Source organism: Oncorhynchus gorbuscha, linkage group LG17, assembly GCF_021184085.1.
Source record: "Oncorhynchus gorbuscha isolate QuinsamMale2020 ecotype Even-year linkage group LG17, OgorEven_v1.0, whole genome shotgun sequence".
Lineage (NCBI taxonomy): Eukaryota > Metazoa > Chordata > Actinopteri > Salmoniformes > Salmonidae > Oncorhynchus > Oncorhynchus gorbuscha.
Window position 1 is genome coordinate 6,735,396 of NC_060189.1, and position 26,939 is coordinate 6,762,334.

The 26,939-nt window shown below is 47.8% G+C and overlaps 1 protein-coding gene across 2 annotated transcripts; it reads right to left on the reverse strand.

The window, feature by feature from the left end:
* Window positions 1–433: 433 nt before the first annotated feature.
* LOC124002147 (ankyrin repeat and EF-hand domain-containing protein 1-like) lies at window positions 434–26,923 on the reverse strand. 2 transcript variants are annotated; one of them, XM_046309455.1, is made up of 12 exons: window positions 26,736–26,923; window positions 24,202–24,450; window positions 22,311–22,446; window positions 18,300–18,499; window positions 17,867–18,016; window positions 13,276–13,399; window positions 10,732–11,051; window positions 9,894–10,408; window positions 8,867–9,093; window positions 5,187–5,341; window positions 4,054–4,188; window positions 434–858 (listed from the first exon to the last, which is right to left on the reverse strand). In XM_046309455.1, exons 2-12 carry the CDS (start codon window positions 24,439–24,441, stop codon window positions 703–705), a joined length of 2,358 nt encoding a protein of 785 aa, XP_046165411.1. In that variant the 5' UTR covers window positions 24,442–24,450; window positions 26,736–26,923; the 3' UTR covers window positions 434–702. The 2 variants fall into 2 exon arrangements, with proteins under 2 accessions (XP_046165411.1, XP_046165412.1); XM_046309456.1 differs by lacking the exon at window positions 26,736–26,923 and having other exon boundaries at window positions 24,202–24,523.
* Between the last annotated feature and the right edge of the window lie 16 nt (window positions 26,924–26,939).

A 26,939-nucleotide genomic window follows, 5' to 3' on the forward strand; every position in this document is an offset into this window, starting at 1 on the left:
ACTATTAACTCCTATCAACTCCTATACTATTAACTCCTATCAACTCCTATACTATCAACTCCTATACTATTAACTCCTATCAACTCCTATACTATTAACTCCTATCAACTCCTATACTATTAACTCCTATCAACTCCTATACTATTCACTCCTATCAACTCCTATACTATCAACTCCTATCAACTCCATCACTATTAACTCCTATCAACTCCTATCAACTACTACGAGCTTTAATTAAAACATGTAGAGCACAGGAGGCTGCTGAGGGGTGGACGGCTCATAATAATGTTTGGAACAGAGCGAATGGAATGAAACCACGTGTTTGATGTATTTGATCCCACTCCACTGATTCCACTCCAGTCATTACCACAAGCCCGTTCTCCCCCAATGAAGGTGCCACCAACCTCCTATGGTGATCTAAGAACTGTGGTGTCTATCGTTATGTTACAATGCTTCAATATGGCCTGTATTTCAGTAACAATCTGATAGCATGCTGGCATTATAAAAACTGCTAGTTGAATCAAAACTGACTGGACATATGGTTTATTTTTGTCTCTTTATGCGTGCATCTGAAATGGCACCCTATTCCCCATATACTGCACTATGTTGACAAACACTATGTTTGTGCCCTATGGGCCCTATGGTCAAATGTAGTGCACTATATAATAGGAAAGGGGTTCCATTTGGGACACCCTGTCTGTGTCAGTTGTTGAGGCCTCCCAGTTCCTGGGCCTTCTGCCTGATGTTCTGGTTGAAAGGCATCATGAAGTCCTCAAAGTCCACCTCGTAGGACAGACGGTCTCTCCTCTCCTCCTTCCTCTCAATCAGCTGGCTGCTGGTCAGCTGCTTACCCCACACCTGACAAGGGAGTGAGGAGGGAGAGAGAGAGAGCGAGAAAGAGAGAATTAGAGAAGGGGAGAAAGAGAGAAGGAAAGATTGGGAGAGAAATAGAGAGAAGAGATGTTAGAGTGAAAAAAAAAAAAGAGAGAGGGGGGTGGGAGGGGCAGCAGAGGGAGACAAAGTGTTGGGGGGGGACAGCAGAGTGAGACAAAGAGGGTGGGGTGGGAGAGGGGCAGCAGAGGGAGACAAAGAGGGTGGGTTGGGAGAGGGGCAGCAGACATAGACAAAGGGGACTGTAATGGGGACAGCAGAGTGAGACAAAGAGGGTGGGGTGGGAGAGGGGCAGCAGACATAGACAAAGGGGAGGGGGACAGCAGAATGAGACAAAGAGGGTGGGGTGGGAGAGGGGCAGCAGACATAGACAAAGGGGAGGGGGACAGCAGAGTGAGACAAAGAGGGTGGGGTAGGGAGTTTCTCAGGGCAGGGAGAGGGGGCAGCTAGAAGACATAGACATTATCTTTTAGGGGAGGGGGACAGCAGAGTGAGACAAAGAAGGGGAGACAGCAGAGTGAGACAAAGAGGGTGGGTTGGGAGAGGGGCAGCAGAGCGAGACAAAGGGGGGGGCAGCAGAGTGAGACAAAGAGGTTGGGGTGGGAGAGGGGCAGCAGAGCGAGACAGGGGGGGCAGCAGAGTGAGACAAAGAGGGTGGGGTGGGAGAGGGGCAGCAGAGCGAGACAACATTGGGGGAGAGGGGCAGCAGAGCGAGACAAGGGGGGGGGGCAGCAGAGTGAGACAAAGAGGGTGGGGTGGGAGAGGGCAGCAGAGCGAGACAAGGGGGGACAGCAGAGTGAGACAAAGAGGGTGGGGTGGGAGAGGGGCAGCAGAGCGAGACAACATTGGGGGAGAGGGGCAGCAGAGCGAGACAACGTTGGGGGAGAGGGGCAGCAGAGCGAGACAAAGAGGGAGGGGAGAGACAGCAGAGCGAGACAAAGAGGGAGGGGAGGGGCAGCAGAGCGAGACAAAGAGGGGGGAGAGGGGCAGCAGAGCGAGACAAAGAGGGAGGGGAGAGGCAGCAGAGCGAGATAAAGAGGGAGTGGAGAGACAGCAGAGCGAGACAAAGAGGGAGGGGAGGGACAGCAGAGCGAGACAAAGAGGGAGGGGAGGGACAGCAGAGCGAGACAAAGAGGGGGGAGAGGGGCAGCAGAACGAACCAAGAGGGAGGGGAGAGGCAGCAGAGCGAGACAAAGAGGGGGAGAGGGGCAGCAGAACGAACCAAGAGGGGTGGGAGGGGCAGCAGAGGGAGACAAAGGGGGGGACAGCAGAGTGAGACAAAGAGGGTGGGGTGGGAGAGGGGCAGCAGAGGGAGACAAAGAGGGTGGGTTGGGAGAGGGGCAGCAGACATAGACAAAGGGGAGGGGGACAGCAGAGTGAGACAAAGAGGGTGGGGTGGGAGAGGGGCAGCAGACATAGACAAAGGGGAGGGGGACAGCAGAATGAGACAAAGAGGGTGGGGTGGGAGAGGGGCAGCAGACATAGACAAAGGGGAGGGGGACAGCAGAGTGAGACAAAGAGGGTGGGGTGGGAGAGGGGCAGCAGACATAGACAAAGGGGAGGGGGACAGCAGAGTGAGACAAAGAAGGGGGAGACAGCAGAGTGAGACAAAGAGGGTGGGTTGGGAGAGGGGCAGCAGAGTGAGACAAAGAGGGTGGGGTGGGAGAGGGGCAGCAGAGCGAGACAAGGGGGGCAGCAGAGTGAGACAAAGAGGGTGGGGTGGGAGAGGGGCAGCAGAGCGAGACAACATTGGGGGAGAGGGGCAGCAGAGCGAGACAAAGGGGGGCAGCAGAGTGAGACAAAGAGGGTGGGGTGGGAGAGGGGCAGCAGGGAGACAAGGGGGGACAGCAGAGTGAGACAAAGAGGGTGGGGTGGGAGAGGGGCAGCAGACGAGAAAACATTGGGGGAGAGGGGCAGCAGAGCGAGACAACGTTGGGGGAGAGGGGCAGCAGAGCGAGACAAAGAGGGAGGGGAGAGACAGCAGAGCGAGACAAAGAGGGAGGGGAGAGACAGCAGAGCGAGACAAAGAGGGAGGGGAGGGGCAGCAGAGCGAGACAAAGAGGGGGGAGAGGGGCAGCAGAGCGAGACAAAGAGGGGGGAGAGGGGCAGCAGAGCGAGACAAAGAGGGAGGGGAGGGACAGCAGAGCGAGACAAAGAGGGAGGGGAGGGACAGCAGAGCGAGACAAAGAGGGAGGGGAGGGACAGCAGAGCGAGACAAAGAGGGAGGGGAGAGACAGCAGAGCGAGACAAAGAGGGAGGGGAGGGACAGCAGAGCGAGACAAAGAGGGAGGGGAGGGACAGCAGAGCGAGACAAAGAGGGGGGAGAGGGGCAGCAGAACGAACCAAGCGGGAGGGGAGGGACAGTAGAGCGAACCAAGAGGGGGAGAGGGGCAGCAGAGCGAGACAAAGAGGGAGGGGAGGGACAGCAGAGCGAGACAAAGAGGGAGGGGAGGGACAGCAGAGCGAGACAAAGAGGGAGGGGAGGGACAGCAGAGCGAACCAAGAGGGAGGGGAGGGACAGCAGAGCGAACCAAGAGGGAGGGGACGGACAGCAGAGCGAGACAAAGAGGGAGGGGAGGGACAGCAGAGCGAGACAAAGAGGGAGGGGAGGGACAGCAGAGCGAGACAAAGAGGGAGGGAGGGACAGCAGAGCGAGACAAAGAGGGGGGGAGGGGCAGCAGAACGAACCAAGAGGGAGGGGAGGGACAGCAGAGCGAGACAAAGAGGGGGAGAGGGGCAGCAGAACGAAACAAAGGGGAGGAGGGACAGCAGAGCGAGACAAAGAGGGGGGAGAGGGGCAGCAGAACGAAACAAAGGGGAGGAGGGACAGCAGAGCGAGACAAAGAGGGAGGGGAGAGGGACAGCAGAACGAACCAAGAGGGAGGGGAGGGACAGCAGAGCGAGACAAAGAGGGGGGAGAGGGGCAGCAGAATGAAACAAAGGGGAGGAGGGACAGCAGAGCGAGACAAAGAGGGGGGAGAGGGGCAGCAGAGCGAGACAAAGGGGAGGAGGGAGAAATAAATTGACGTTATGTAAAATAGCCACCTAAGAGTGCGTCCATAGCAAAAACAAGTTGAGAACAAAACAACAGGCTAAAGGATGAGGTCATTGGCTAGATCAGGTGCCTTCTGTCACGGAGGAAGCGGAGAAGTGGGAACCTACTGTTTTTGGCACAAAGCTGATGTCGAGGCGGTTGGTGGCTCCGCTGGTGATCTGGGTGTTGAGGAAGATGATGTTGTCCTTCAGAGAAACCTTCCTCACCGTCGTCTCAGAGGAGGTCGCAGACACAGAGTCAGACTGGATGGAGACGGATAGACGGAAACACACACACACGCACACAAACGTTACACATGAAGACACACATGCACAGGCAGATCCACACATCAAATCAAACACTACACATAACACACATAGCAAATAACATACATATTGAAGCACATGTCAGACATAAAAAAAAACACACTGAGTATACCATACATAAGGAACATCATCCTAATATTGAGTTGCATGCACCCCCCCCTCCCTTTCCTCAGAACAGCCTCAATTCATCGGGAGCATGGACTCAACAAGGTGTCGAAAGAGTTCCACAGGGATGCTGGTCCATGTTGACTCCAATCTTTCCCCACAGTTGTGTCCAGTCGGCTGGATGTCCTTTGGGTGCTGGACCATTATTGATACACACGGGGAAACTGCCGAGCGTGAAATACTCAGCATCGTTGTAGTTCTTGACACACTCAAACCGGTGCACCTGGCACCTACTACCATACCCCCATTCGAAAGCACTGAAATATTTTGTCTTGCCCATTCACCCTCTGAATAGCACATATTAACACAATCCATGTCTCAAACATCTCGCTAGAACCTATCTCCTCCCCTTCATCTACATGTCTCCTCCCCTTCATCTACATGTCTCCTCCCTTCATCTACATGTCTCCTCCCCTTCATCTACATGTCTCCTCCCCTTCATCTACCGGTCTCCTCCCCTTCATCTACCTGTCTCCTCCCCTTCATCTACATGTCTCCTCCCCTTCATCTACATGTCTCCTCCCCTTCATCTACATGTCTCCTCCCCTTCATCTAAACTGACTGAAGTGGATTTAACAAGTGACATCAATAAGGGATCATAGCTTTCACCTGGATTCACCTGGTCAGTCTATGTCATGGAGAGAGCAGATGTTCTTAATGTTTTGTCCACTCAGTGTATATACAAGACACATAAAACTAGTCTGCAGTATGTGTATGGTTGTAACCATGGTGAGGAAATAACATAACCCCACAACCAGGTAGTTATTTACCTTAGGACCAGCTAGGCTGGCTAGCTTGGCCACAGGTTTGCCTCCTCCCTTCCCCTTCCCCTCCTTGGACTTGGGGAGGCTGTCAAACTTAGCCTGGACCAGATCACTTATCCTGATGTCTCCATATGCTCTGGCAATGTCCAGGCAATTCTGCTCTGAAATGAGACCCATAGCATTTTAATTAGAACCCTATTCTGTCCCTTCCCGAGTAACATAACAGTAGCTAAAGCAGTTACACATGCTCTAGATACACGGTGCTCTTACAGAGCTCAGTTGATAGAGCGTGGCGCTTGCGACGCCAGGACAGTGAGTTCAATTCCTGGGACCACCCGTGTGTAAAAAAAAAAAAAAAAGTTTATTCCCACATGACTAAGTCAATTATGATAAAAGCATTGGCTAAATGGCCTATATTATTATACTGAACAAAAATATGAATGTAACATGCAACAATTTCTAAGATTTTGCAAAGTTACAGTTCGTTCATATAAAGAAAAAAGTCAATTGAAATACATTCATTAGGCCCGAATCTATTGATTTCACATGACTGGGCAGGGGCCCAGCCAATCAGACTGAGTTTTTCGCCAGAAAAGGGCCTTTTTACAGACAGAAATACTCCTCAGTTTCTTCAGCTGTCCAGGTGGCTGGTCTCAGACGATCCCGCGGATAAAGAAGCCGGATGTGGAGGTCCTTGGCTGGCGTGGTTACATGTGGTCTGAGGTTGTGAGGCTGGTTGGACATACTGCCAAATTCTTTAAAACAATGTTGGAGGCGGCTTATGGTAGAGAAATTAACATTCCATTCACTGGCAACATCTCTGGTGGACATTCCTGCAGTCAGCATGCCAAATGCACGCTCAGTCATTGTGTTGTGTGGAATTGTGTTGGGTGACAAAACTGCACATTTTAAAGCTGCCTTTTATTTTCCCCAGCACAGGTGCACCTGTGTAATGATCATGCTGTTTAATTAGCTTATTGATATGCCACACCTATCAGGTGGATGGATTATCTTGGCAAAATATATTCTGGTTAGAGCCATTTTACACTGTTCTGTGAAGGGAGTAGTACACAGCGTTGTATGAGATCTTCAGTTTCTTGGCAATTTCTCACATGGAATAGCCTTCATTTTTCAGAACAAGAATAGACTGAAGAGTTTCAAGAAGAAAGTTATTTGTTTCTGGCCATTTTGAGCCTGTAATCGAACCCACAAATGCTGAAGCTCCAGATACACACTAGTCTAAAGAAGGCCAGTTTTATTGCTTCTTTAATCAGGACAACAGTTTTCAGCTCTGCTAATATAATTGCAAAAGGGCCTTTTTGGCCTTTTAAAGTGATAAACTTGGATTAGCTAACACAACGTGCCATTGGAACACAGGAGTGATGGTTGCTGATAATGGGCTTCTGTATGCCTATGTAGATATTCCATTAAATATCAGCCATTTCCAGCTACAATAGTCATTTACAACATTAACAATGTCTACACAACACTGTGTTTCTGAGCAATCTGATGTTATTTCAAAAATGGACAAAAAAATGCCTTTCTTTCAAAAACAAGGACATTTCTAAGAGACACTAAACCTTTGAATGGCAGTGTATATTCAAATCTAAACCAGTGATACACAGATACACGTGGAGGTAATAATTGGAAATCAACATGTGGACAAGAAATAGCATAGATAACATAACAGTAGTCCTCTACTCTGCACCTTTCATACATAACAGTAGTCCTCTATCCTGCACCTTTCATACATAACAGTAGTCCTCTATCCTGCACCTTTCATACATAACAGTAGTCCTCTATCCTGCACCTTTCATACATAACAGTAGTCCTCTATCCTGCACCTTTCATACATAACAGTAGTCCTCTATCCTGCACCATACATAACAGTAGTCCTCTATCCTGCACCATACATAACAGCACTATCCTTCATACATAACAGTAGTCCTCTATCCTGCCCCTTTCATACATAACAGTAGTCCTCTATCCTGCACCTTTCATACATAACAGTAGTCCTCTATCCTGCACCTTTCATACATAACAGTAGTCCTCTATCCTGCACCTTTCTCTCCACCTGTCCACAGTTGCTACAGGGATTTTGGGGATGATAGACCTGTTATCGTCTCACATTTTAATTTCACGCGTGAGTGAGGAGCCAGAGACTGTGAGCTGGGCTGGAAGAGGTTGAGGGGGAGGTGGACGGGGTGGGGGAGGTGGGCGGGGAGGGGTGGGGTGGAGGTGGACGGGGTGGGGGAGGTGGGCGGGGAGGGGGGAGGTGGACTGGGTGGAGAGGGGAGGTAGACGGGGTGGGGGGAGGTGGGCGGGGAGGGGGAGGGGGTGGACGGGGTGGAGAGGGGAGGTGGACGGGGTGGGGGAGGTGGGCGGGGAGGGGTGGAGGTGGACGGGGTGGGGGAGGTGGGCGGGGAGGGGGGAGGTGGACAGGGTGGAGAGGGGAGGTGGACGGGGTGGAGAGGGGAGGTGGACGGGGTGGGGGGAGGTGGGCGGGGAGGGGGAGGTGGACGGGGTGGAGAGGGGAGGTGGAAGGGGTGGAGAGGGGAGTTCGACGGGGTGGACGGGAGGTGGACGGGGTGGACGGGGTGGACGGGGGGTGGACGGGGTGGACAGGGGAGGTGGACGGGGTGGACGGGAGGTGGACGGGGTGGACGGGGTGGTGGACGGGGTGGACAGGGGAGGTGGACGGGGTGGACGGGGTGGTGGACGGGGTGTAGAGGGGAGAGGGACAGGGTGCAGAGGGGAGGTGGACGGGGTGGAGAGGGGGGTGGAGAGGGGAGGTGGAAGAGGTGGCTTGGGAGATGGAAGAGGTTGTGGGGGAGATGGAAGGGGTTGCGGGGGAGGAGGTGGGAGGGCTGGAGGGGAGTGGAGGAATACATCACATCAAGGGAAACAGGGCCATCTGCTGGACTATTGATAACATGAACATGCCACCCTATTCCTGATACACTGAGTGCACAAAACATTAGGAACACCTTTCTAATATTGAGCTGCAACCCCTTTTACCCGCAGAACAGCCTCAATTCGTCAGGTCATGGACTACAAGGTGTCGCAAGCGTTCCACAGGGATGCTGGCCCCATGTTGGCTCCAATGCTTCCCACAGTTGTGTCAAATTGGCTGGATGTCCTTTGGGTGCTGGACCATTCTTCATACAAACGGGAAACTGTTGAGCGTGAAAAACCCAGCAGCTTTTCAGTTCTTGACACACTCAAACTGGTGCGCCTGGCACCTACTAACATACCCCATTCAAAGGCACTTAAATATTTTGTCTTGCCCATTCACCCTCTGAATGGCACATATACACAATCCATGTCTCCATTGTCTCAAAAGGGCTATTGAAATCCTTCTTTAACCCGTCTCCTCACCTTCATCTACATGTCTCCTCCCCTTCATCTACATGTCTCCTCCCCTTCATCTACATGTCTCCTCCCCTTCACCTACACTGACTGAAGTGGATTTAACAAGTGACGTCAATAAGGGATCTTAGCTTTCACCTGGATTCACCTGGTCAGTCTATGTCATGGAAAGAGCAGGTGTCCCTAATAATTTGTCCACTACCGTTTGACCAGTCTTACCAAGCGTTTAAAAGAGTATGAATAGAGTAGTATAGTACAGTAGAGTAGTATAGTATAGTACAGTATAGTAGTATAGTGCAGAGTATGAATAGTAGTACCTTTCTTGTTCTCTGCCTGCACCTTGGCTCCGGCCTTGATGAGGTAGTCCACACAGCACGGTCTGCAGCTCTCGATGGCCCTCATGAGGGGCGTGGCTCCATTCATGGCCACGGCGTCCACCAATGACCCAGAATGCACCAGGAGGTCCACGATGTCCACCTGGCCTGCATGTGAGGCGTGGTGCAGCGGTGTCCAACTGAACTGGTCGCACGCGGTCACGTCAGCACTGTAGCAGATCCATATACCTGATTAATGGCCAATAACCTGATCACTGACCGATTAACCACCCGATTAACCACCCGCCAAACCAGTAAAGATGCATCGGCAAGTATCGAATAAGATTCACTCAAAATAGGGATCAATAGACTTGATAAGTGAAAGCCCCTTGTGGTCCAGAGCTGGCCCATTGACTAATGATCAATAAAAAAAAACTTATCACTACTGAATAGACCAGCACCAGCACTGAGACCTGATCACTACTGATTAAAACCAGCATCAGCACTGAGACCTGATCACTACTGATTAAAACCAGCATCAGCACTGAGACCTGATCACTACTGATTAAAACCAGCATCAGCACTGAGACCTGATCACTACTGATTAAAACCAGCATCAGCACTGAGACCTGATCACTACTGAATAAACCAGCATCAGCACTGAGACCTGATCACTACTGATTAAAACCAGCATCAGCACTGAGACCTGATCACTACTGATTAAAACCAGCATCAGCACTGAGACCTGATCACTACTGATTAAAACCAGCATCAGCACTGAGAACCTGATCACTACTGAATAAACCAGCATCAGCACTGAAAATGAGGAAAAGCAATACTAGAGGGCTGTGTAATGCTCATTGCTCACCAGGATTGGGGTCAATTCCATTTTCAATTGAAATTGCAATTCCAATAATTTTTTCATGCTTTTCAATTAGGAACATTTGGAATTGGTATTTGGTTAACTTTCTTAATTGACTGGAATTTAAATGGAATTGACCACAACCGTGGTATAATGCTCATTGCTCACCCCAGGCTAATGAGGAACTTGGCCACCCTGTAGTTCCCGCTCCCGCAGGCGGTCATCAGGGGCGTCTTATAGTAGCAGTCCTTCACATCCACAGGGACCCCCTGACTGAAGGCCAGGCTCAGAGACTCCAGGTCCCCCGTCTTCACACAGTAGTTGATGTTGATATAGATTTTCTCCGGCTCGTCCACGTACCACGCTGAGTCGTCTTCGATGGGGTGGCCCGGCGGGTGGTCGCGGTCGAACCGCTTGGTGTCGGTGAACTGCTGGTAGCTCTCCACCATGAAGTTTGGCGGCCCGCCGTCCTCGCGCCGGAAGATGAGCTCCGGAGGGACAATGCAAATGGGCATGGGGAGGACGAACTTACCTTTCTTTTTCCCCTTCCCCCCTTTCCCGGCTTTCTTCTTCTTGGGCTCGTAGGAGGGAAGCGTAAAGGCTTTTTGGAGGTAGCGCACCCCTTTGAAGAAATCAGTCACGTTGATCAGTCCCTCGCGCTTCTTGTCGTGCTCCAGAATCACCTGGATAGAAAATTCATTTGAATTTGATGTGTTTTTCTTCTGGCATCCATGAAGCTATAGATCAGGACATACTGCAGAATAAGAGCACAATGTAAAACACTATACTAAACCGTCTGCTTCTCAAATTACACCCTATTCACCTTTCTATTGAACTACTGTAAACCAGAGTCACTGTGTAGAAAATGTACTGCTTTGCCCATGAGGGCTGTCCATTAAAGCCATAAACAATAACAAAACCCAACGTCCCACAGATCAGATATCAAACACATACAGTTAAACATCAGCTCTATACATTCTAGAATGACAATCAGTTCTAGAATGACCTTCTGGAGGTTCTCGTCATCCACTGGCGCCCGGTGATCCTGCAGCACCGCCACAAACGTCTCCCGGGTAACCGTCTCCACGGGACCCACAGCCTCCTCAGCGATCTCCATGGCGGTGCGAAGCGACGCCTCGTGCTCGCAGGACCAGTCGTGCAGCGTGAGCGCCCACAGCTCATTGGGATTGACTGCGCCCGGTTTGGAGAACTTCACCTCCAGACGCTCTGCCTTCTTCAGCTCCTTCATGGCTGGCTTCTGGTTGTTGTTCTTGGCAATCTGACTGGGGATGAAACCCTCGGTATTCTTCAGCTTGGCGTTGCAGCCTGGGGTTGACACAGGAGGCAATTTGAATTTTAAAATGTAATCTACAGGTAAGAGTTGGCTGGCTTTATCTACAGTATATATGGTGCTGGGTTAGAGTTGCTTGACTTTAGCTACAGTATATATGGTGCTGGGTTAGAGTTGCTTGACTTTAGCTATAGTATATATGGTGCTGGGTTAGAGTTGCTTGACTTTAGCTATAGTATATATGGTGCTGGGTTAGAGTTGCTTGACTTTAGCTACAGTATATATGGTGCTGGGTTAGAGTTGCTTGACTTTAGCTACAGTATATATGGTGCTGGGTTAGAGTTGCTTGACTTTAGCTATAGTATATATGGTGCTGGGTTAGAGTTGCTTGACTTTAGCTATAGTATATATGGTGCTGGGTTAGAGTTGCTTGACTTTAGCTATAGTATATATGGTGCTGGGTTAGAGTTGCTTGACTTTAGCTATAGTATATATGGTGCTTGACTTTAGCTATAGTATATATGGTGCTGGGTTAGAGTTGCTTGACTTTAGCTATAGTATATATGGTGCTGGGTTAGAGTTGCTTGACTTTAGCTATAGTATATATGGTGCTGTTAGAGTGCTGACTTTATCTACAGTATATATGGTTAGAGTTGCTTGACTTTAGCTATAGTATATATGGTGCTGGGTTAGAGTTGCTTGACTTTAGCTATAGTATATATGGTGCTGGGTTAGAGTTGCTTGACTTTTATGGTGCTGGGTTAGAGTTGCTTGACTTTAGTTGCTTGACTTTAGCTACAGTATATAGAGTTGGACTTTGCTATAGTATATATGGTGCTGGGTTAGAGTTGCTTGACTTTAGCTATAGTATATATGGTGCTGGGTTAGAGTTGCTTGACTTTAGCTATAGTATATATGGTGCTGGGTTAGAGTTGCTTGACTTTAGCTATAGTATATATGGTGCTGGGTTGGCTTTGACTTTGCTACAGTATATATGGTTGGGTTAGAGTTGCTTGACTTTAGCTATAGTATATATGGTGCTGGGTTAGAGTTGCTTGACTTTAGCTATAGTATATATGGTGCTTGACTTTAGCTATAGTATATATGGTGCTGGGTTAGAGTTGCTTGACTTTAGCTATAGTATATATGGTGCTGGGTTAGAGTTGCTTGACTTTAGCTATAGTATATATGGTGCTGGGTTAGAGTTGCTTGACTTTAGCTATAGTATATATGGTGCTGGGTTAGAGTTGCTTGACTTTAGCTATAGTATATATGGTGCTGGGTTAGAGTTGCTTGACTTTAGCTATAGTATATATGGTGCTGGGTTAGAGTTGCTTGACTTTAGCTATAGTATGTATGGTGCTGGGTTAGAGTTGCTTGACTTTAGCTATAGTATATATGGTGCTGGGTTAGAGTTGCTTGACTTTAGCTATAGTATGTATGGTGCTGGGTTAGAGTTGCTTTACTTTAGCTATAGTATGTATGGTGCTGGGTTAGAGTTGCTTTACTTTAGCTATAGTATGTATGGTGCTGGGTTAGAGTTGCTTGACTTTAGCTATAGTATATATGGTGCTGGGTTAGAGTTGCTTGACTTTAGCTATAGTATATGGTGCTGGGTTAGAGGTGCTGGGTTAGAGTTGCTTGACTTTAGCTATAGTATGTATGGTGCTGGGTTAGAGTTGCTTGACTTTAGCTATAGTATATATGGTGCTGGGTTAGAGTTGCTTGACTTTAGCTATAGTATGTATGGTGCTGGGTTAGAGTTGCTTTACTTTAGCTATAGTATGTATGGTGCTGGGTTAGAGTTGCTTGACTTTAGCTATAGTATGTATGGTGCTGGGTTAGAGTTGCTTGACTTTAGCTATAGTATGTATGGTGCTGGGTTAGAGTTGCTTGACTTTAGCTATAGTATATATGGTGCTGGGTTAGAGTTGCTTGACTTTAGCTATAGTATGTATGGTACTGGGTTAGAGTTGCTTGACTTTAGCTATAGTATGTATGGTGCTAGGGTTAGAGACTTTCTAATCTTCTGTGGATGAAAGAGAGGTCAACACCCGTGGTCCTAGAGAGGTACAGGGTGTGCAGGCTTTTTGTTCCGTCACTAAAACCCATCCCATCACTAAAACATCCGATTCGGCCAATCAAATGTCTTCATGAGCAGTTGACTGATTTATTGAATTCAGTGTGCTAGCAGTGCTGGGCTGGAACCAAAGCCTGCACAACCCGTGGGCTCTCTGCCCAGTCAGTCAGGTTCCCCACCTCTCTGAGCCAGGAACCTGCAGCACTCAGTGAAGCCTCCAGCTGCAGCCACGTGCAAGGGGGTGTTCCCGTCCAAGGCAGTCACACTCAAGTCTGCAGAGTAAGCAGACAGCACCACTATCACCTGGAAGGGAAAAGAGAATTAGACCTAATCTATCAATTTGATTTATTTTTAGGGTTGCAAAGCTAGCAGTAATTTACCAAAGCTACAGTAATTTCGGTAATTAACAGGTAATCTATGGCAATGTGCGGTAACGTTGGTAATGTACACTTGAATAACATTAAAAAATATATATTCCTATATAGTATTAATTGTTGTGTACAGTACCAGTCAAAATTTTGAACACACCTAATCATTCAAGTTTTTTTGTTTTACATTGTAGAATAATAGTAAATACATTAAAAAACTATTAAATAACACATATAGAATCATGTAGTAACCAAAAAAAGTTTTTTTTTAAATCACTATATTTTAGCACCCCCACACCATCACACCCCCTCCTCCATGCTTCACAGTGGGAACCACACATGCAGAGATCATCCGTTCACCTGCTCTGCGTCTCACAAAGGCGGTTGGATTAAAAAATCTCAAATTTGGACTCATCAGACCAAAGGACAGATTTCCACCTGATTAATGTCCATTGCTCGTGTTTCTTTGCCCGAGCAAGTCTCTTCTTCTTATTGGTGTCCTTTAGTAGTGGTTTCTTTGCAGAAATTCGACCATTAATTTATTTACTGTATTTATTTATTTATTTAGCTACTTTGCACCCCAGTATTTCTACTTTGCACACTCATCTACTGCAAATCTACCATTCCAGTTCTTTTAATTGCTATATTTTATTTACTTCGCCACCATGGCCTTTTTATTGCCTTTATCTCCCTTATCTCATCTCATTTGCACACATTGTATATAGACTTGTTTTGTACTGTATTATTGACTGTATGTTTGTTTTATTCCATGTGTAACTCTGTGTCGTTGTATGTGTCGAACTGCTTTGCTTTATCTTGACCAGGTCGCAATTGTAAATGAGAACTTGTTCTCAACTTGCCTACCTGTTTAAACAAAGGTAAAATAAAAATAAATAAAAATGAAGGCCTGATTCACGCAGTCTCCTCTGAACAGTTGATGTTGATATGTGTCTGTTTCATTAACTCTGTGAAGCATTTATTTGGGATGCAATTTGAGGTGCAGGTAACTCTAATGAACCTATCCTCTGCAGAAGAGATAACTCTAGGTCTTCCTTTCCTGTGGCAGTCCTCATGAGAGCCATGTAACTCTAATGAACCTATCCTCTGCAGCAGAGGTAACTCTGGGTCTTCCTTTCCTGTGGCAGTCCTCATGAGAGCCATGTAACTCTAATGAACCTATCCTCTGCAGCAGAGGTAACTCTGGGTCTTCATTTCCTGTGGCAGTCCTCATGAGAGCCATGTAACTCTAATGAACCTATCCTCTGCAGCAGAGGTCACTCTGGGTCTTCCTTTCCTGTGGCGGTCCTCATGAGAGCCAGGTAACTCTAATGAACTTATCCTCTGCAGCAGAGGTCACTCTGGGTCTTCCTGTCCTGTGGCGGTCCTCATGAGAGCCAGGTAACTCTAATGAACTTATCCTCTGCAGCAGAGGTCACTCTGGGTCTTCCTGTCCTGAGGCGGTCCTCATGAGAGCCAGGTAACTCTAATGAACCTATCCTCTGCAGCAGAGGTAACTCTGGGTCTTCCTGTCCTGTGACGGTCCTCATAAGAGCCAGTTTCTTCACAGCACTTGATGTTTTTTTTGACTGCACTGGAAGAAACTTTCAAAGTTCTTGACATTTTCCAGATTGATTGACCCTCATGTCTTAAAGTAATGATGGATTGTCATTTCTCTTTGCTTATTTGAGCTGTTCTTGCCATAATATGGACTTGGTCTTTTACCAAATAGGGCTGTCTTCTGTATACCAGCCCTACCTTGTCACAACACAAATGATTGGCTCAAATGCATTACAAAGGAAAGAAATCCCACAAATGAACTTTTAACAAGGCACACCTGTTAATTGAACCGTCTTCCAGGTGACTACCTCATGAAGATGGTTGAGAGAATGCCAAGAGTGTGCAAAGCTGTCATCAAGGCAAAGGGTGGCTATTTGAAGAATCTCAAATATATTTTGATTTGTTGAACACTTTTTTGGTTGCTACATTTGTGTTATTTAATAGGTTTGATGTCTTCACTATTATTCTACAATGTAGAAAATAGTAAAAATCAAGAAAAACCCTTGAATGAGTAGGTGTGTCCAAACTTTTGACCTGTACTGTATATGTGTCCATACAGTACATGAGTTTCTAGTCGATGGATAGACCATATGGTTCAAGAGAAAATAGCCTAGTTAATAAAAACATACATCTAATCAACAATGGAATAATTTTTTATTAACTTTACAACTCTTCCAACTATTGACGTTTTTCACAACTGCCACCAGTTTGCCTTCCAAAAACTTGAAAGTTACCAAAATTCCGGTAGTTTACTGGTAAACTTAGAAAGTTTCCAGTAATATACCCTCCCTTTGCAAACCTATTCATTTTTTATTTCAGTGTCATACACCAATTGGTGCCTAGCCCATATGGGCTTATGAGACCCTATTTCTGTGAGCATGTGTGCACAAAATGCAAAACAAAATAACATTATTAAATGTTAAACAAATTAAATGCATAGTTAATCATCATAGCAAGTATAGGGTCTGTCTAACGCTACAGGGTCTGTCTAACGCCACCATGTCACATTATATAAACAATACATTTATCGTTTATTTTTCCCTAGGCTTTGAAAATAAATTGGCCATTATGAAATACAGCCTTTCTGAAAAGTGATTCCAGCCTGTGTTCGTCATGTAGCCAGAACACTTCCTATAACAGTTTAGTGCAGCAGGGAAACTTTTCAGACCCTTTTTCCACATTTTGTTACCTTTACAGCCTTGTTCTAAAAGGGATTAAATAAACACATTTCCTCATCAATAACCTATAAATGACAAAGTGAAAACAGGTTTAGAAATTTTTGCAAATGTATTTAAAATAAAAACAGAAATGCCCTTCATTACATAAATATTCAGACAATTTGAGACTTGAAATTGAGCTCACTTTAATATAAATGACAAAGTGAAAATAGGTTTAGAAATTTTTGCAAATGTATTTAAAATAAAAACAGAAATGCCCTTCATTACATAAATATTCAGACAATTTGAGACTTGAAATTGAGCTCAGGTTAATCCTGTTTCCATTGATCATCCTTGAGATGATTCTACAACTTGATTGGAATCCACCTGTGATAAATTCAAATGATTAGACATGATTTGGAAAGGCCCACACCTGTCTATATAAGGTCCCACAGTTGATAGTGCATGTCAGAGCAAAAACCAAGCCATGAGGTTGAAGGAATTCCAGTAGAGCTCCGAGACAGGTTTGTGTCGAAGCACAGATCTGGGGAAGGGTACCAAAAAACATCTGCAGCATTGAAGGTCCCCAAGAACACAGTGGCCTCCATAATTCTTAAATGGAATACGTTTGGAACCACCAAGACTCTTCTGAGAGCTGGCCACCTCGCCAAACTGAGAAATCAGGGGAGAAGGACCTTGGTCAGAACCCAATGGTCACTCTGACAGAGCTCCAGAGTTCCTCTGTGGAGATGGGAGAACCTTCCAGAAGGACAACCATCTCTGGAGCACTCTACCAATCAGGCCTTTATGGTAGAGTGGCCAGACTCCTCAGTGACAGCAAATGACAGCCCGTTTGCAGTTTGCCAAAAGGTACCTAAAGAACTCTCAGACCATGAGAAACACGATTCTCTGGTCTGATGAAACCAAGATTGAACTCTTTGGCCTGAATGCCAAGCGTCATGTCTGGAGGAAACATGGCACCATCCCTACAGTGAAGCATGGTGGTGGAAGCATCATGCTGTGTGGATGTTTTTCAGTGGCAGGGACTGGGAGACTATTCAGCATCGAGGGAAAGATGAACGGAGCAAAGTACAGAGAGATCCTTGATGAAAACCTGCTCAGGACCTCAGACTGGGGCTAAGGTTCACCTTCCAACAGGACAATGACCCTAAGCACACAGCCAAGACAACGCAGGAGTAGCTTCGGGACAAGTCTCTGAAGGTCCTTGAGTGGCCCAGCCTGAGCCTAGACTTGAATCCAATCTAACATCTCTGGAGAGACCTGGCAAAAGCTGTGCAGGGACACTCCCCATCCAACCTGACAGGGCTTGAGAGGATCTACAGAGAAAAATGGGAGAAACTCCCCAAATACAGGTGTGCTAAGCTTGTAGCGTCATACCCAAGAAGAGTCAAGGCTGTAATCTCTGCCAAAGGTGCGTCAACAGAGTAGAGTAAATGTGGTATTTCAGTTTTTTTATTTGATTAAATTTGCAACAAATTCCCAAAACATTTTTGCTTTGTCATTATGGGGTATTGTGTATAGATTGATGAGGGGGGAAAAAACGATGTAATCCATTTTAGAATAAGGCTAGGGGTCTGAATACTTTCCGAATGCACCGTATGTTGAAGAACCTGGTTTTAAACCTGATTACTAAGGTATCCTTTTGTTAACCAGCAACTCTGTAGTACCTCAAAGAAGCCCCCCTCTGCAGCGAGGTGGGCAGTGTGTATCCTCTTCTTGTCCACAGCGTTGGGGTTTCCTCCTTTCTGGAGGATGGCCCTGACCAGGTCTACCGCTCCCGCCCTGGCTGCCTCCATCAGGGCCGAACGACCAGACGCCTGGAGGGGGAACAGGAGAGCCAGCAACGGTCTAATGTTAATGTCAAAGTAAAGGAGACGAAGGCAATGAAGGGCGGAGTATTAGGAAGAGAGCGGAGATCTCGGTTGTCACTATTTTATAATCATTATAAGAAAGGATTGAAGTAAAGTACAAAAAGAAAACTCTTAATTTTATCAAAACCAAACGCCTCATTTACAGTGTTGTGACAAATAACATGTGATTTGATGTCTGATGATGTCATAGCCAATTGCGTCCTGTCCAGCGCGGTTGTCTTGTGATTACCTCGTTGGTGGCGTTGGGGTCAGCCCCTCTCTCCAGGATGCTGATGCACATGTTCTCACAGTCGTGGGCGCGCTCGCAGGCCAGCAGAAAGATGGGCGTCCCGGCTGTGGACACGTTGTTGACGTTGGCCTTGCTGTTGAGCGCCACCTGCAGGCAGCGCATGTGACGCTTGGTGGGAGAGATGCAGTAGAACAGTGTGCCTGGAGAGAAACGTCTTGTCTGTTAGGGTTAAGATGTTAGGGTTAGGGGGGGTTAAGGTTAGGTGGGTTAGGTGGGTTGGGGGTTAGGGTTAGGGGGGTTAGGGGTAGGTAGGTTAGGGGGTTAGGGTTAGGTGGGTTAGGGTTAGGTGAGTTAGGGTTAGGGGAGGTTAGGGTTTGGTGGGTTGGGTTAGGAGTTAAGGTTAGGGGGTTAGGGTTAGGTAGGTTAGGGGGTTAGGGGAGGGGTTAGGTGGTTACGGTTAGGGGGGGTAGGGTTAGGTGGTTTAGGGTTAGGGGGTTAGGGTCAGGGGTGGTTAGGGTCAGGTGGGTTAGGGTCAGGTGGGTTAGGGTCAGGGAGGTTAGGGTTGGGGTTAGAGTTAGGGGGGATTAGAACATATAAAAAACTCCTCTACAGTTGGTGTTGTTCAGAGCCATGTATTTAGAGAGATGGGACATTGAGGTTTCCTCATTATGACGCATTTACATGATGATAGGGCAGCCATGTTAGCTGTCCATTAACATAACATGAGGAATATTTAAACAACGCCATGCCACTGAATGTCTAGAATTAGAACGATATGAAAGTTGGCCCAACTCTCTAAGTATATGGCTCTGGTGATGTTTGGCCCGTCATTTCCACCATCTCTTAGCCTGCTCCCACATCTGTTTGTTCTGGCTTGACCACGGGAGTCACTGTCACAGACAACGACCACGGGAGTCACTGTCACAGACAATGACCACGGGAGTCACTGTCACAGTCAACGACCACGGGAGTCACTGTCATAGACAACGACCACGGGAGTCACTGTCACAGACAACGACCACGGGAGTCACTGTCACAGTCAACGACCACGGGAGTCACTGTCACAGTCAACGACCACGGGAGTCACTGTCACAGACAACGACCACAGGAGTCACTGTCACAGACAACGACCACGGGAGTCACTGTCACAGACAACGACCACATGAGTCACTGTCACAGACGACGACCACGGGAGTCACTGTCACAGACAACGACCACATGAGTCACTGTCACAGACAACAACCACAGGAGTCACTGTCACAGACAACAACCACAGGAGTCACTGTCACAGACAACGACCACATGAGTCACTGTCACAGACGACGACCACGGGAGTCACTGTCACAGACAACGACCACGGGAGTCACTGTCACAGACAACGACCACGGGAGTCACTGTCACAGACAACGACCACGGGAGTCACTGTCACAGACAACGACTACGGGAGTCGCTGTCACAGACAACGACCACGGGAGTGGCTGTCACAGACAACGACCACGGGAGTCACTGTCACAGACAACGACCACGGGAGTCACTGTCACAGACAACGACCACGGGAGTCGCTGTCACAGATAACAACCACGGGAGTCACTGTCACAGACAACAACCACGGGAGTCACTGTCACAGACAACGACCACAGGAGTCACTGTCACAGACAACAACCACGGGAGTCACTGTCACAGACAACGACCACAGGAGTCACTGTCACAGACAACAACCATGGGAGTCACTGTCACAGACAACGACCACGGGAGTCACTGTCACAGACAACGACCACAGGAGTCACTGTCACAGACAACGACCACATGAGTCACTGTCATAGACAACGACCACGGGAGTCACTGTCACAGACAACGACCACGGGAGTCGCTGTCACAGATAACGACCACGGGAGTCGCTGTCACAGACAACGACCACGGGAGTGGCTGTCACAGACAACGACCACGGGAGTCACTGTCACAGACAACGACCACGGGAGTCGCTGTCACAGATAACAACCACGGGAGTCACTGTCACAGACAACAACCACGGGAGTCACTGTCACAGACAACGACCACAGGAGTCACTGTCACAGACAATGACCACGGGAGTCACTGTCACAGACAACGACCACAGGAGTCACTGTCACAGACAACGACCACGGGAGTCACTGTCACAGACAACGACCACGGGAGTCACTGTCACAGACAACGACCACGGGAGTCACTGTCACAGACAACGACCACGGGAGTCGCTGTCACAGATAACAACCACGGGAGTCACTGTCACAGACAACGACCACGGGAGTCGCTGTCACAGATATCAACCACGGGAGTCACTGTCACAGACAACGACCACGGGAGTCGCTGTCACAGATAACAACCACGGGAGTCACTGTCACAGACAACGACCACGGGAGTCGCTGTCACAGATATCAACCACGGGAGTCACTGTCACAGACAACGACCACGGGAGTCACTGTCACAGACAACGACCACGGGAGTCACTGTCACAGACAACGACCACGGGAGTCACTGTCACAGACAACGACCACGGGAGTCACTGTCACAGACAACGACCACATGAGTCACTGTCACAGACGACGACCACGGGAGTCACTGTCACAGACGACGACCACGGGAGTCACTGTCACAGACAACGACCACATGAGTCACTGTCACAGACGACGACCACGGGAGTCACTGTCACAGACAACGACCACATGAGTCACTGTCACAGACGACCACGGGAGTCACTGTCACAGACAACGACCACATGAGTCACTGTCACAGACAACGACCACGGGAGTCACTGTCAACTGTCACAGACATCGACCACGGGAGTCACTGTCACAGACAACGACCACGGGAGTCACTGTCACAGACAACGACCACGGGAGTCACTGTCACAGACAACGACCACGGGAGTCACTGTCAACTGTCACAGACATCGACCACGGGAGTCATGGTTACAGACAACGACCACAGGAGTCACTGTCACAGACAACGACCACGGGAGTCACTGTCACAGACAACCACCACGGGAGTCACTGTCACAGACAACGACCACGGGAGTCACTGTCACAGACAACGACCACGGGAGTCGCTGTCACAGATAACAACCACGGGAGTCACTGTCACAGACAACGACCACCGGAGTCGCTGTCACAGATAACAACCACGGGAGTCACTGTCACAGACAACGACCACGGGAGCCGCTGTCACAGATATCAACCACGGGAGTCACTGTCACAGACAACGACCACGGGAGTCACTGTCACAGATAACAACCACGGGAGTCACTGTCACAGACAACGACCACGGGAGTCGCTGTCACAGATATCAACCACGGGAGTCACTGTCACAGACAACAACCACGGGAGTCACTGTCACAGACAACGACCACGGGAGTCACTGTCACAGACAACGACCACAGGAGTCACTGTCACAGACAACGACCACGGGAGTCACTGTCACAGACAACGACCACGGGAGTCACTGTCACAGACAACGACCACATGAGTCACTGTCACAGACGATGACCACGGGAGTCACTGTCACAGACGACGACCACGGGAGTCACTGTCACAGACAACGACCACATGAGTCACTGTCACAGACGACGACCACGGGAGTCACTGTCACAGACAACGACCACATGAGTCACTGTCACAGACGACGACCACGGGAGTCACTGTCACAGACAACGACCACATGAGTCACTGTCACAGACAACGACCACGGGAGTCACTGTCAACTGTCACAGACATCGACCACGGGAGTCACTGTCACAGACAACGACCACGGGAGTCACTGTCACAGACAACGACCACGGGAGTCACTGTCACAGACAACGACCACGGGAGTCACTGTCAACTGTCACAGACATCGACCACGGGAGTCATGGTTACAGACAACGACCACAGGAGTCACTGTCACAGACAACGACCACGGGAGTCACTGTCACAGACAACGACCACAGGAGTCAGCAAACAGATCTGGGAGCAGGGTAGAGAACCTCTCCCTACCTACCGTTTCCCTCTGTGTCGACCACGTCCATGTTGGCGTGATTCTTGGCCAGCAGGGCGACCATGTTGTCATGGCCCAGCTGAGCTGCCAGGATGACGGGTGTACGCCCCTTCTTGTCCTGGATGTTAGGGTGTGCACCCTGGGAGGAAACGGTGAGGAAGATCAATAGAGCTAAAGGTTTTATCAAATACATTTGTGAAAAAGTGCTTGACAGTAAAAACCTGCTCTAAACCGCCCAAAGAACAAGCAGGAAATATGACGATGGATACTGTAACGGTTCATGGAATGAGCTAGAGCAGGGCTTGAACCAGAGACTGTATGACTGCACACCCACCTGCGGCACAAAGGTCCAGACCTCTTGGTCGATGTTGTGCTGTAATCACAAATAGGGGAACTACACTAGTATCAGCATTTAAAGTGACAGCGAACCCTGTTTTGGATGAAGGTGATGGTTTTGATAACGCTAAATGATAATTGGTAGATTGGACACCGGGCCTGATAATGCTAAATGATGATTGGTAGACTGGACACCGGGCCTGATAACGCTAAATGATGATTGGTAGATTGGACACCGGGCCTGATAACGCTAAATGATGATTGGTAGATTGGACACCGGGCCTGATAACGCTAAATGATGATTGGTAGATTGGACACCGGGCCTGATAATGCTAAATGATGATTGGTAGATTGGACACCGGGCCTGATAATGCTAAATGATGATTGGTAGATTGGACACCGGGCCTGATAATGCTAAATGATGATTGGTAGATTGGACACCGGCCTGATAACGCTAAATGATGATTGGTAGATTAACCGGGCCTGATAACGCTAAATGATGATTGGTAGATTGGACACCGGGCCTGATAACGCTAAATGATGATTGGTAGATTGGACACCGGGCCTGATAACGCTAAATGATGATTGGTAGACTGGACACTGGGCCTGATAACGCTAAATGATGATTGGTAGATTGGACACCGGGCCTGATAACGCTAAATGATGATTGGTAGATTGGACACCGGGCCTGATAATGCTAAATGATGATTGGTAGACTGGACACTGGGCCTGATAATGCTAAATGATGATTGGTAGATTGGACACCGGGCCTGATAATGCTAAATGATGATTGACAATGCTAAATGATGATTGTAGATTGGACACCGGGCCTGACAATGCTAAATGATGATTGGTAGATTGGACACCGGGCCTGATAATGCTAAATGATGATTGGTAGATTGGACACCGGGCCTGATAACGCTAAATGATGATTGGTAGATTGGACACCGGGCCTGATAATGCTAAATGATGATTGGTAGACTGGACACTGGGATAATGCTGATAATTGGACACCGGGCTAAATGATGATTGGTAGATTGGACACCGGGCCTGATAATGCTAAATGATTGATTGATAATGCTAAATGAGATTGGACACCGGGCCTGATAATGCGGGCCTGATAACGCTAAATGATGATTGGTAGATTGGACTGGATGCTAAATGATGATTGGTAGATTGGGCCTGATAATGCTAAATGATGATTGGTAGATTGGACACCGGGCCTGATAACGCTAAATGATGATTGGTAGATTGGACACCGGGCCTGATAACGCTAAATGATGATTGGTAGATTGGACACCGTGCCTGATAACACCACCTTCCGGAGACACCTGAAACCCCACCTCTTTAAGGAATACCTAGGATAGGATAAGTAATCCCTCTCACCCCCCCCTTTAAGATTTAGATGCACTATTGTAAAGTGACTGTTCCACTGGATGTCATAAGGTGAATGCACCAATTTGTAAGTCGCTCTGGATAAGAGCGTCTGCTAAATGACTTTAATGTAATGTAAATGATAACGCTAAATGATGATTGGTAGATTGGACACTGGGCCTACCTGTGAGAGTAGGAAGCGCACCATGTCGGTGTCGTTGGCCACGGAGGCCAGGTGCATGGCGGCGTTTCCCTCGCTGGGCTCTGTCAGGTTGATGAGGTTGGGCACGCCCAGGCGCACCATCTTCTCTATCGCGGGGGCGTCTCCCTCGCGTACGCACTGCAGCAGACGGTACACCTGCAGCACCTCCAGACGATCCTCGGCCACCGCGCTGTGCACGTTCACGCCTCCACTCTGGGTCATGGTTGCAGCCTGGGGAGGGAGAGGAGATGGAGAGACGATGGGCAGGGGAGAGAAGAAAAGAGTGAATGTAGATACGAGAGAGTAGGGGACAGAGGAGAGGAGAGGAGAAGAGAGTGAGTGAGTGAGTGTAGCTACGAGAGAGGAGGGGAGAGAGGAGAGGAGAGAAGAAGAGAGTGAGTGTAGATACGAGAGAGTAGGGGACAGAGGAGAGGAGAGGAGAAGAGTGAGTGAGTGAGTGTAGCTACGAGAGAGGAGGGGAGAGAGGAGAGGAGAGAAGAAGAGAGTGAGTGTAGATACGAGAGAGGAGGGGAGAAGAGAGTGAGTGTAGATACGAGAGGAGGTGAGAGAGGTAGAGGAGAAGATAGTGGGTGTTGATACGAGAGAGGAGGGGAGAGAGGAGAGGAGAAGAGAGTGGGTGTAGATACGAGAGAGGATGGGAGAGAAGAGACGAGAGGAGGGGTGTATATAGGGTGAGTAGGGGAGGAGGTATTGGCAAGGGTTACATTTGATTTTTCTCAAATTGTATTTTCTACCAATACTACTAATAACGCTTACTGTATTTATCTAGCCGATTCCACTCCGGGAAAATAGCCAGAAAATATTTTGGTAATCTCAGATTGTTCTGCCAATTCTCACATTGAAACTTCTTTGGGAGGAAGGATGTTTGAAATGCTTTTTACATTTCTACCACAAACTATTTCAGTGAAAATCACATGTGGACATTTTAGGCTCTTTATAGACCTTCACATGCCTCCTGTAAAGCCTCTTTATAGACCTTCACATGCCTCCTGTAAAGCCTCTTTATAGACCTTCACATGCCTCCTGTAAGGCCTCTTTATAGACCTTCACATGCCTCCTGTAAGGCCTCTTTATAGACCTTCACATGCCTCCTGTAAGGCCTCTTTATAGACCTTCACATGCCTCCTGTAAGGCCTCTTTATAGACCTTCACATGCCTCCTGTAAAGCCTCTTTATAGACCTTCACATGCCTCCTGTAAGGCCTCTTTATAGACCTTCAAACGCCTCCTGTAAGGCCTCATGCACCAATCCAGACAAGACACTAATATAACAACGCAATCTTATCAGAACACTTTGCTATACTCATCAGTGCAGCTGCAGTGCTGGTTGTAGCCTGAGTGGAAGTAGAGAGAACGCACATTTTATGGCTCATGAAAGTGTTGAACAAAGTGTTGACAGTCTGAATAGCAACTTAAACAGGAACTCAGTCATAAAAACAGCAGCTCTGTGCTGTATTCATTTAGTCTCTGTGAAGTCTTGGTTCTAACATTGTTCGAGGCTTCTTATTACTGTCTATGGCTTGAGGAAACTGTACAAACATGGTGGTCAGAGTTATCTGATTGGCCTGCGGTAGGCCTATATGGTGCACTTGATTTGCTCTCTGGGCCTGCCGGGGAGGCAGAGTTCTACCTTCAGACACAGGAAATTGTTCAAAAAGGAAACACTTTGCCTTCCCGGCACTAGGGCTGCTGAATCAAGTGCACCTACCACCATCAGCACAAAAACCCCGCAAAAATATGTATGCAAGGCATTATCATTGTTTTTTAAACAGAAATGTTTGGTGATCGACCAGGAGATCGCTCGGGTTGATGACTACCGCTCTACAAGTACATCACATTTCCAGAGTGGGCTCTCTGCTCATTTTTAAGTGATGATGCATTTAATGAGCACCTCCAACACAGTGAATGGGAAAACAGATTCAAAAAGAACTCCCTCTGTTGGTGATTTACTGAATGTGCAATTGTAAAGGACTGCTGTGATTGGTTAATTAATGACCTACAACATCAATAATGTCATATCTTCAAAAGTACCTGGTAGCCCACTCTGGAAATGTGATGTATTTGAAGAATATAATGTTCCAAACATTATTTCTAAAAATACATTTAAAAAAAAATAGTTTTTTTTAAACATTTTTTTTAGATATTACCATTTTTTTTGTTTAAGAAATGAATGTGATTTAAAAAAACATTTCATCAAGACACTGCATATGTTAGAGCACACTATGAGGAATATAATGACAACAAGATGTCTGTATCATAAGATGTCTGCATCATAGGGTCTTTTTATAACTATACATGCTATGTATAGGTCTACAAAGAGCATAACATTTCCACTTCCATAATTTTCTAAAACATTGTTTTGGATAGAAATGTAAAAAGCATTTCAAACATCCTTCCTCCCAATGACGGTTCAATATGAGACTTGCCAGAACAATCTGAGATACCAACAATATTTTCGGCCTACCCGATAGCATAGTTCAGGCCCCATAACCTTACCCTGTCAAATCCAGTGCCTTCGAATTGCCACTGCCTCTCTACAGTATCCCCAGACAAAAGAGTCCAAATACCACCATTCTATTCAGCAACATGTTGACCACTGTACCTAACTTGTAACAAATCACTAGTGACAGGACATATTGTTTCGAAGCAGAACCTCTCAGTCTGGGATTTGTCTGGTCACCGGAGCAACCGCGCACTGTG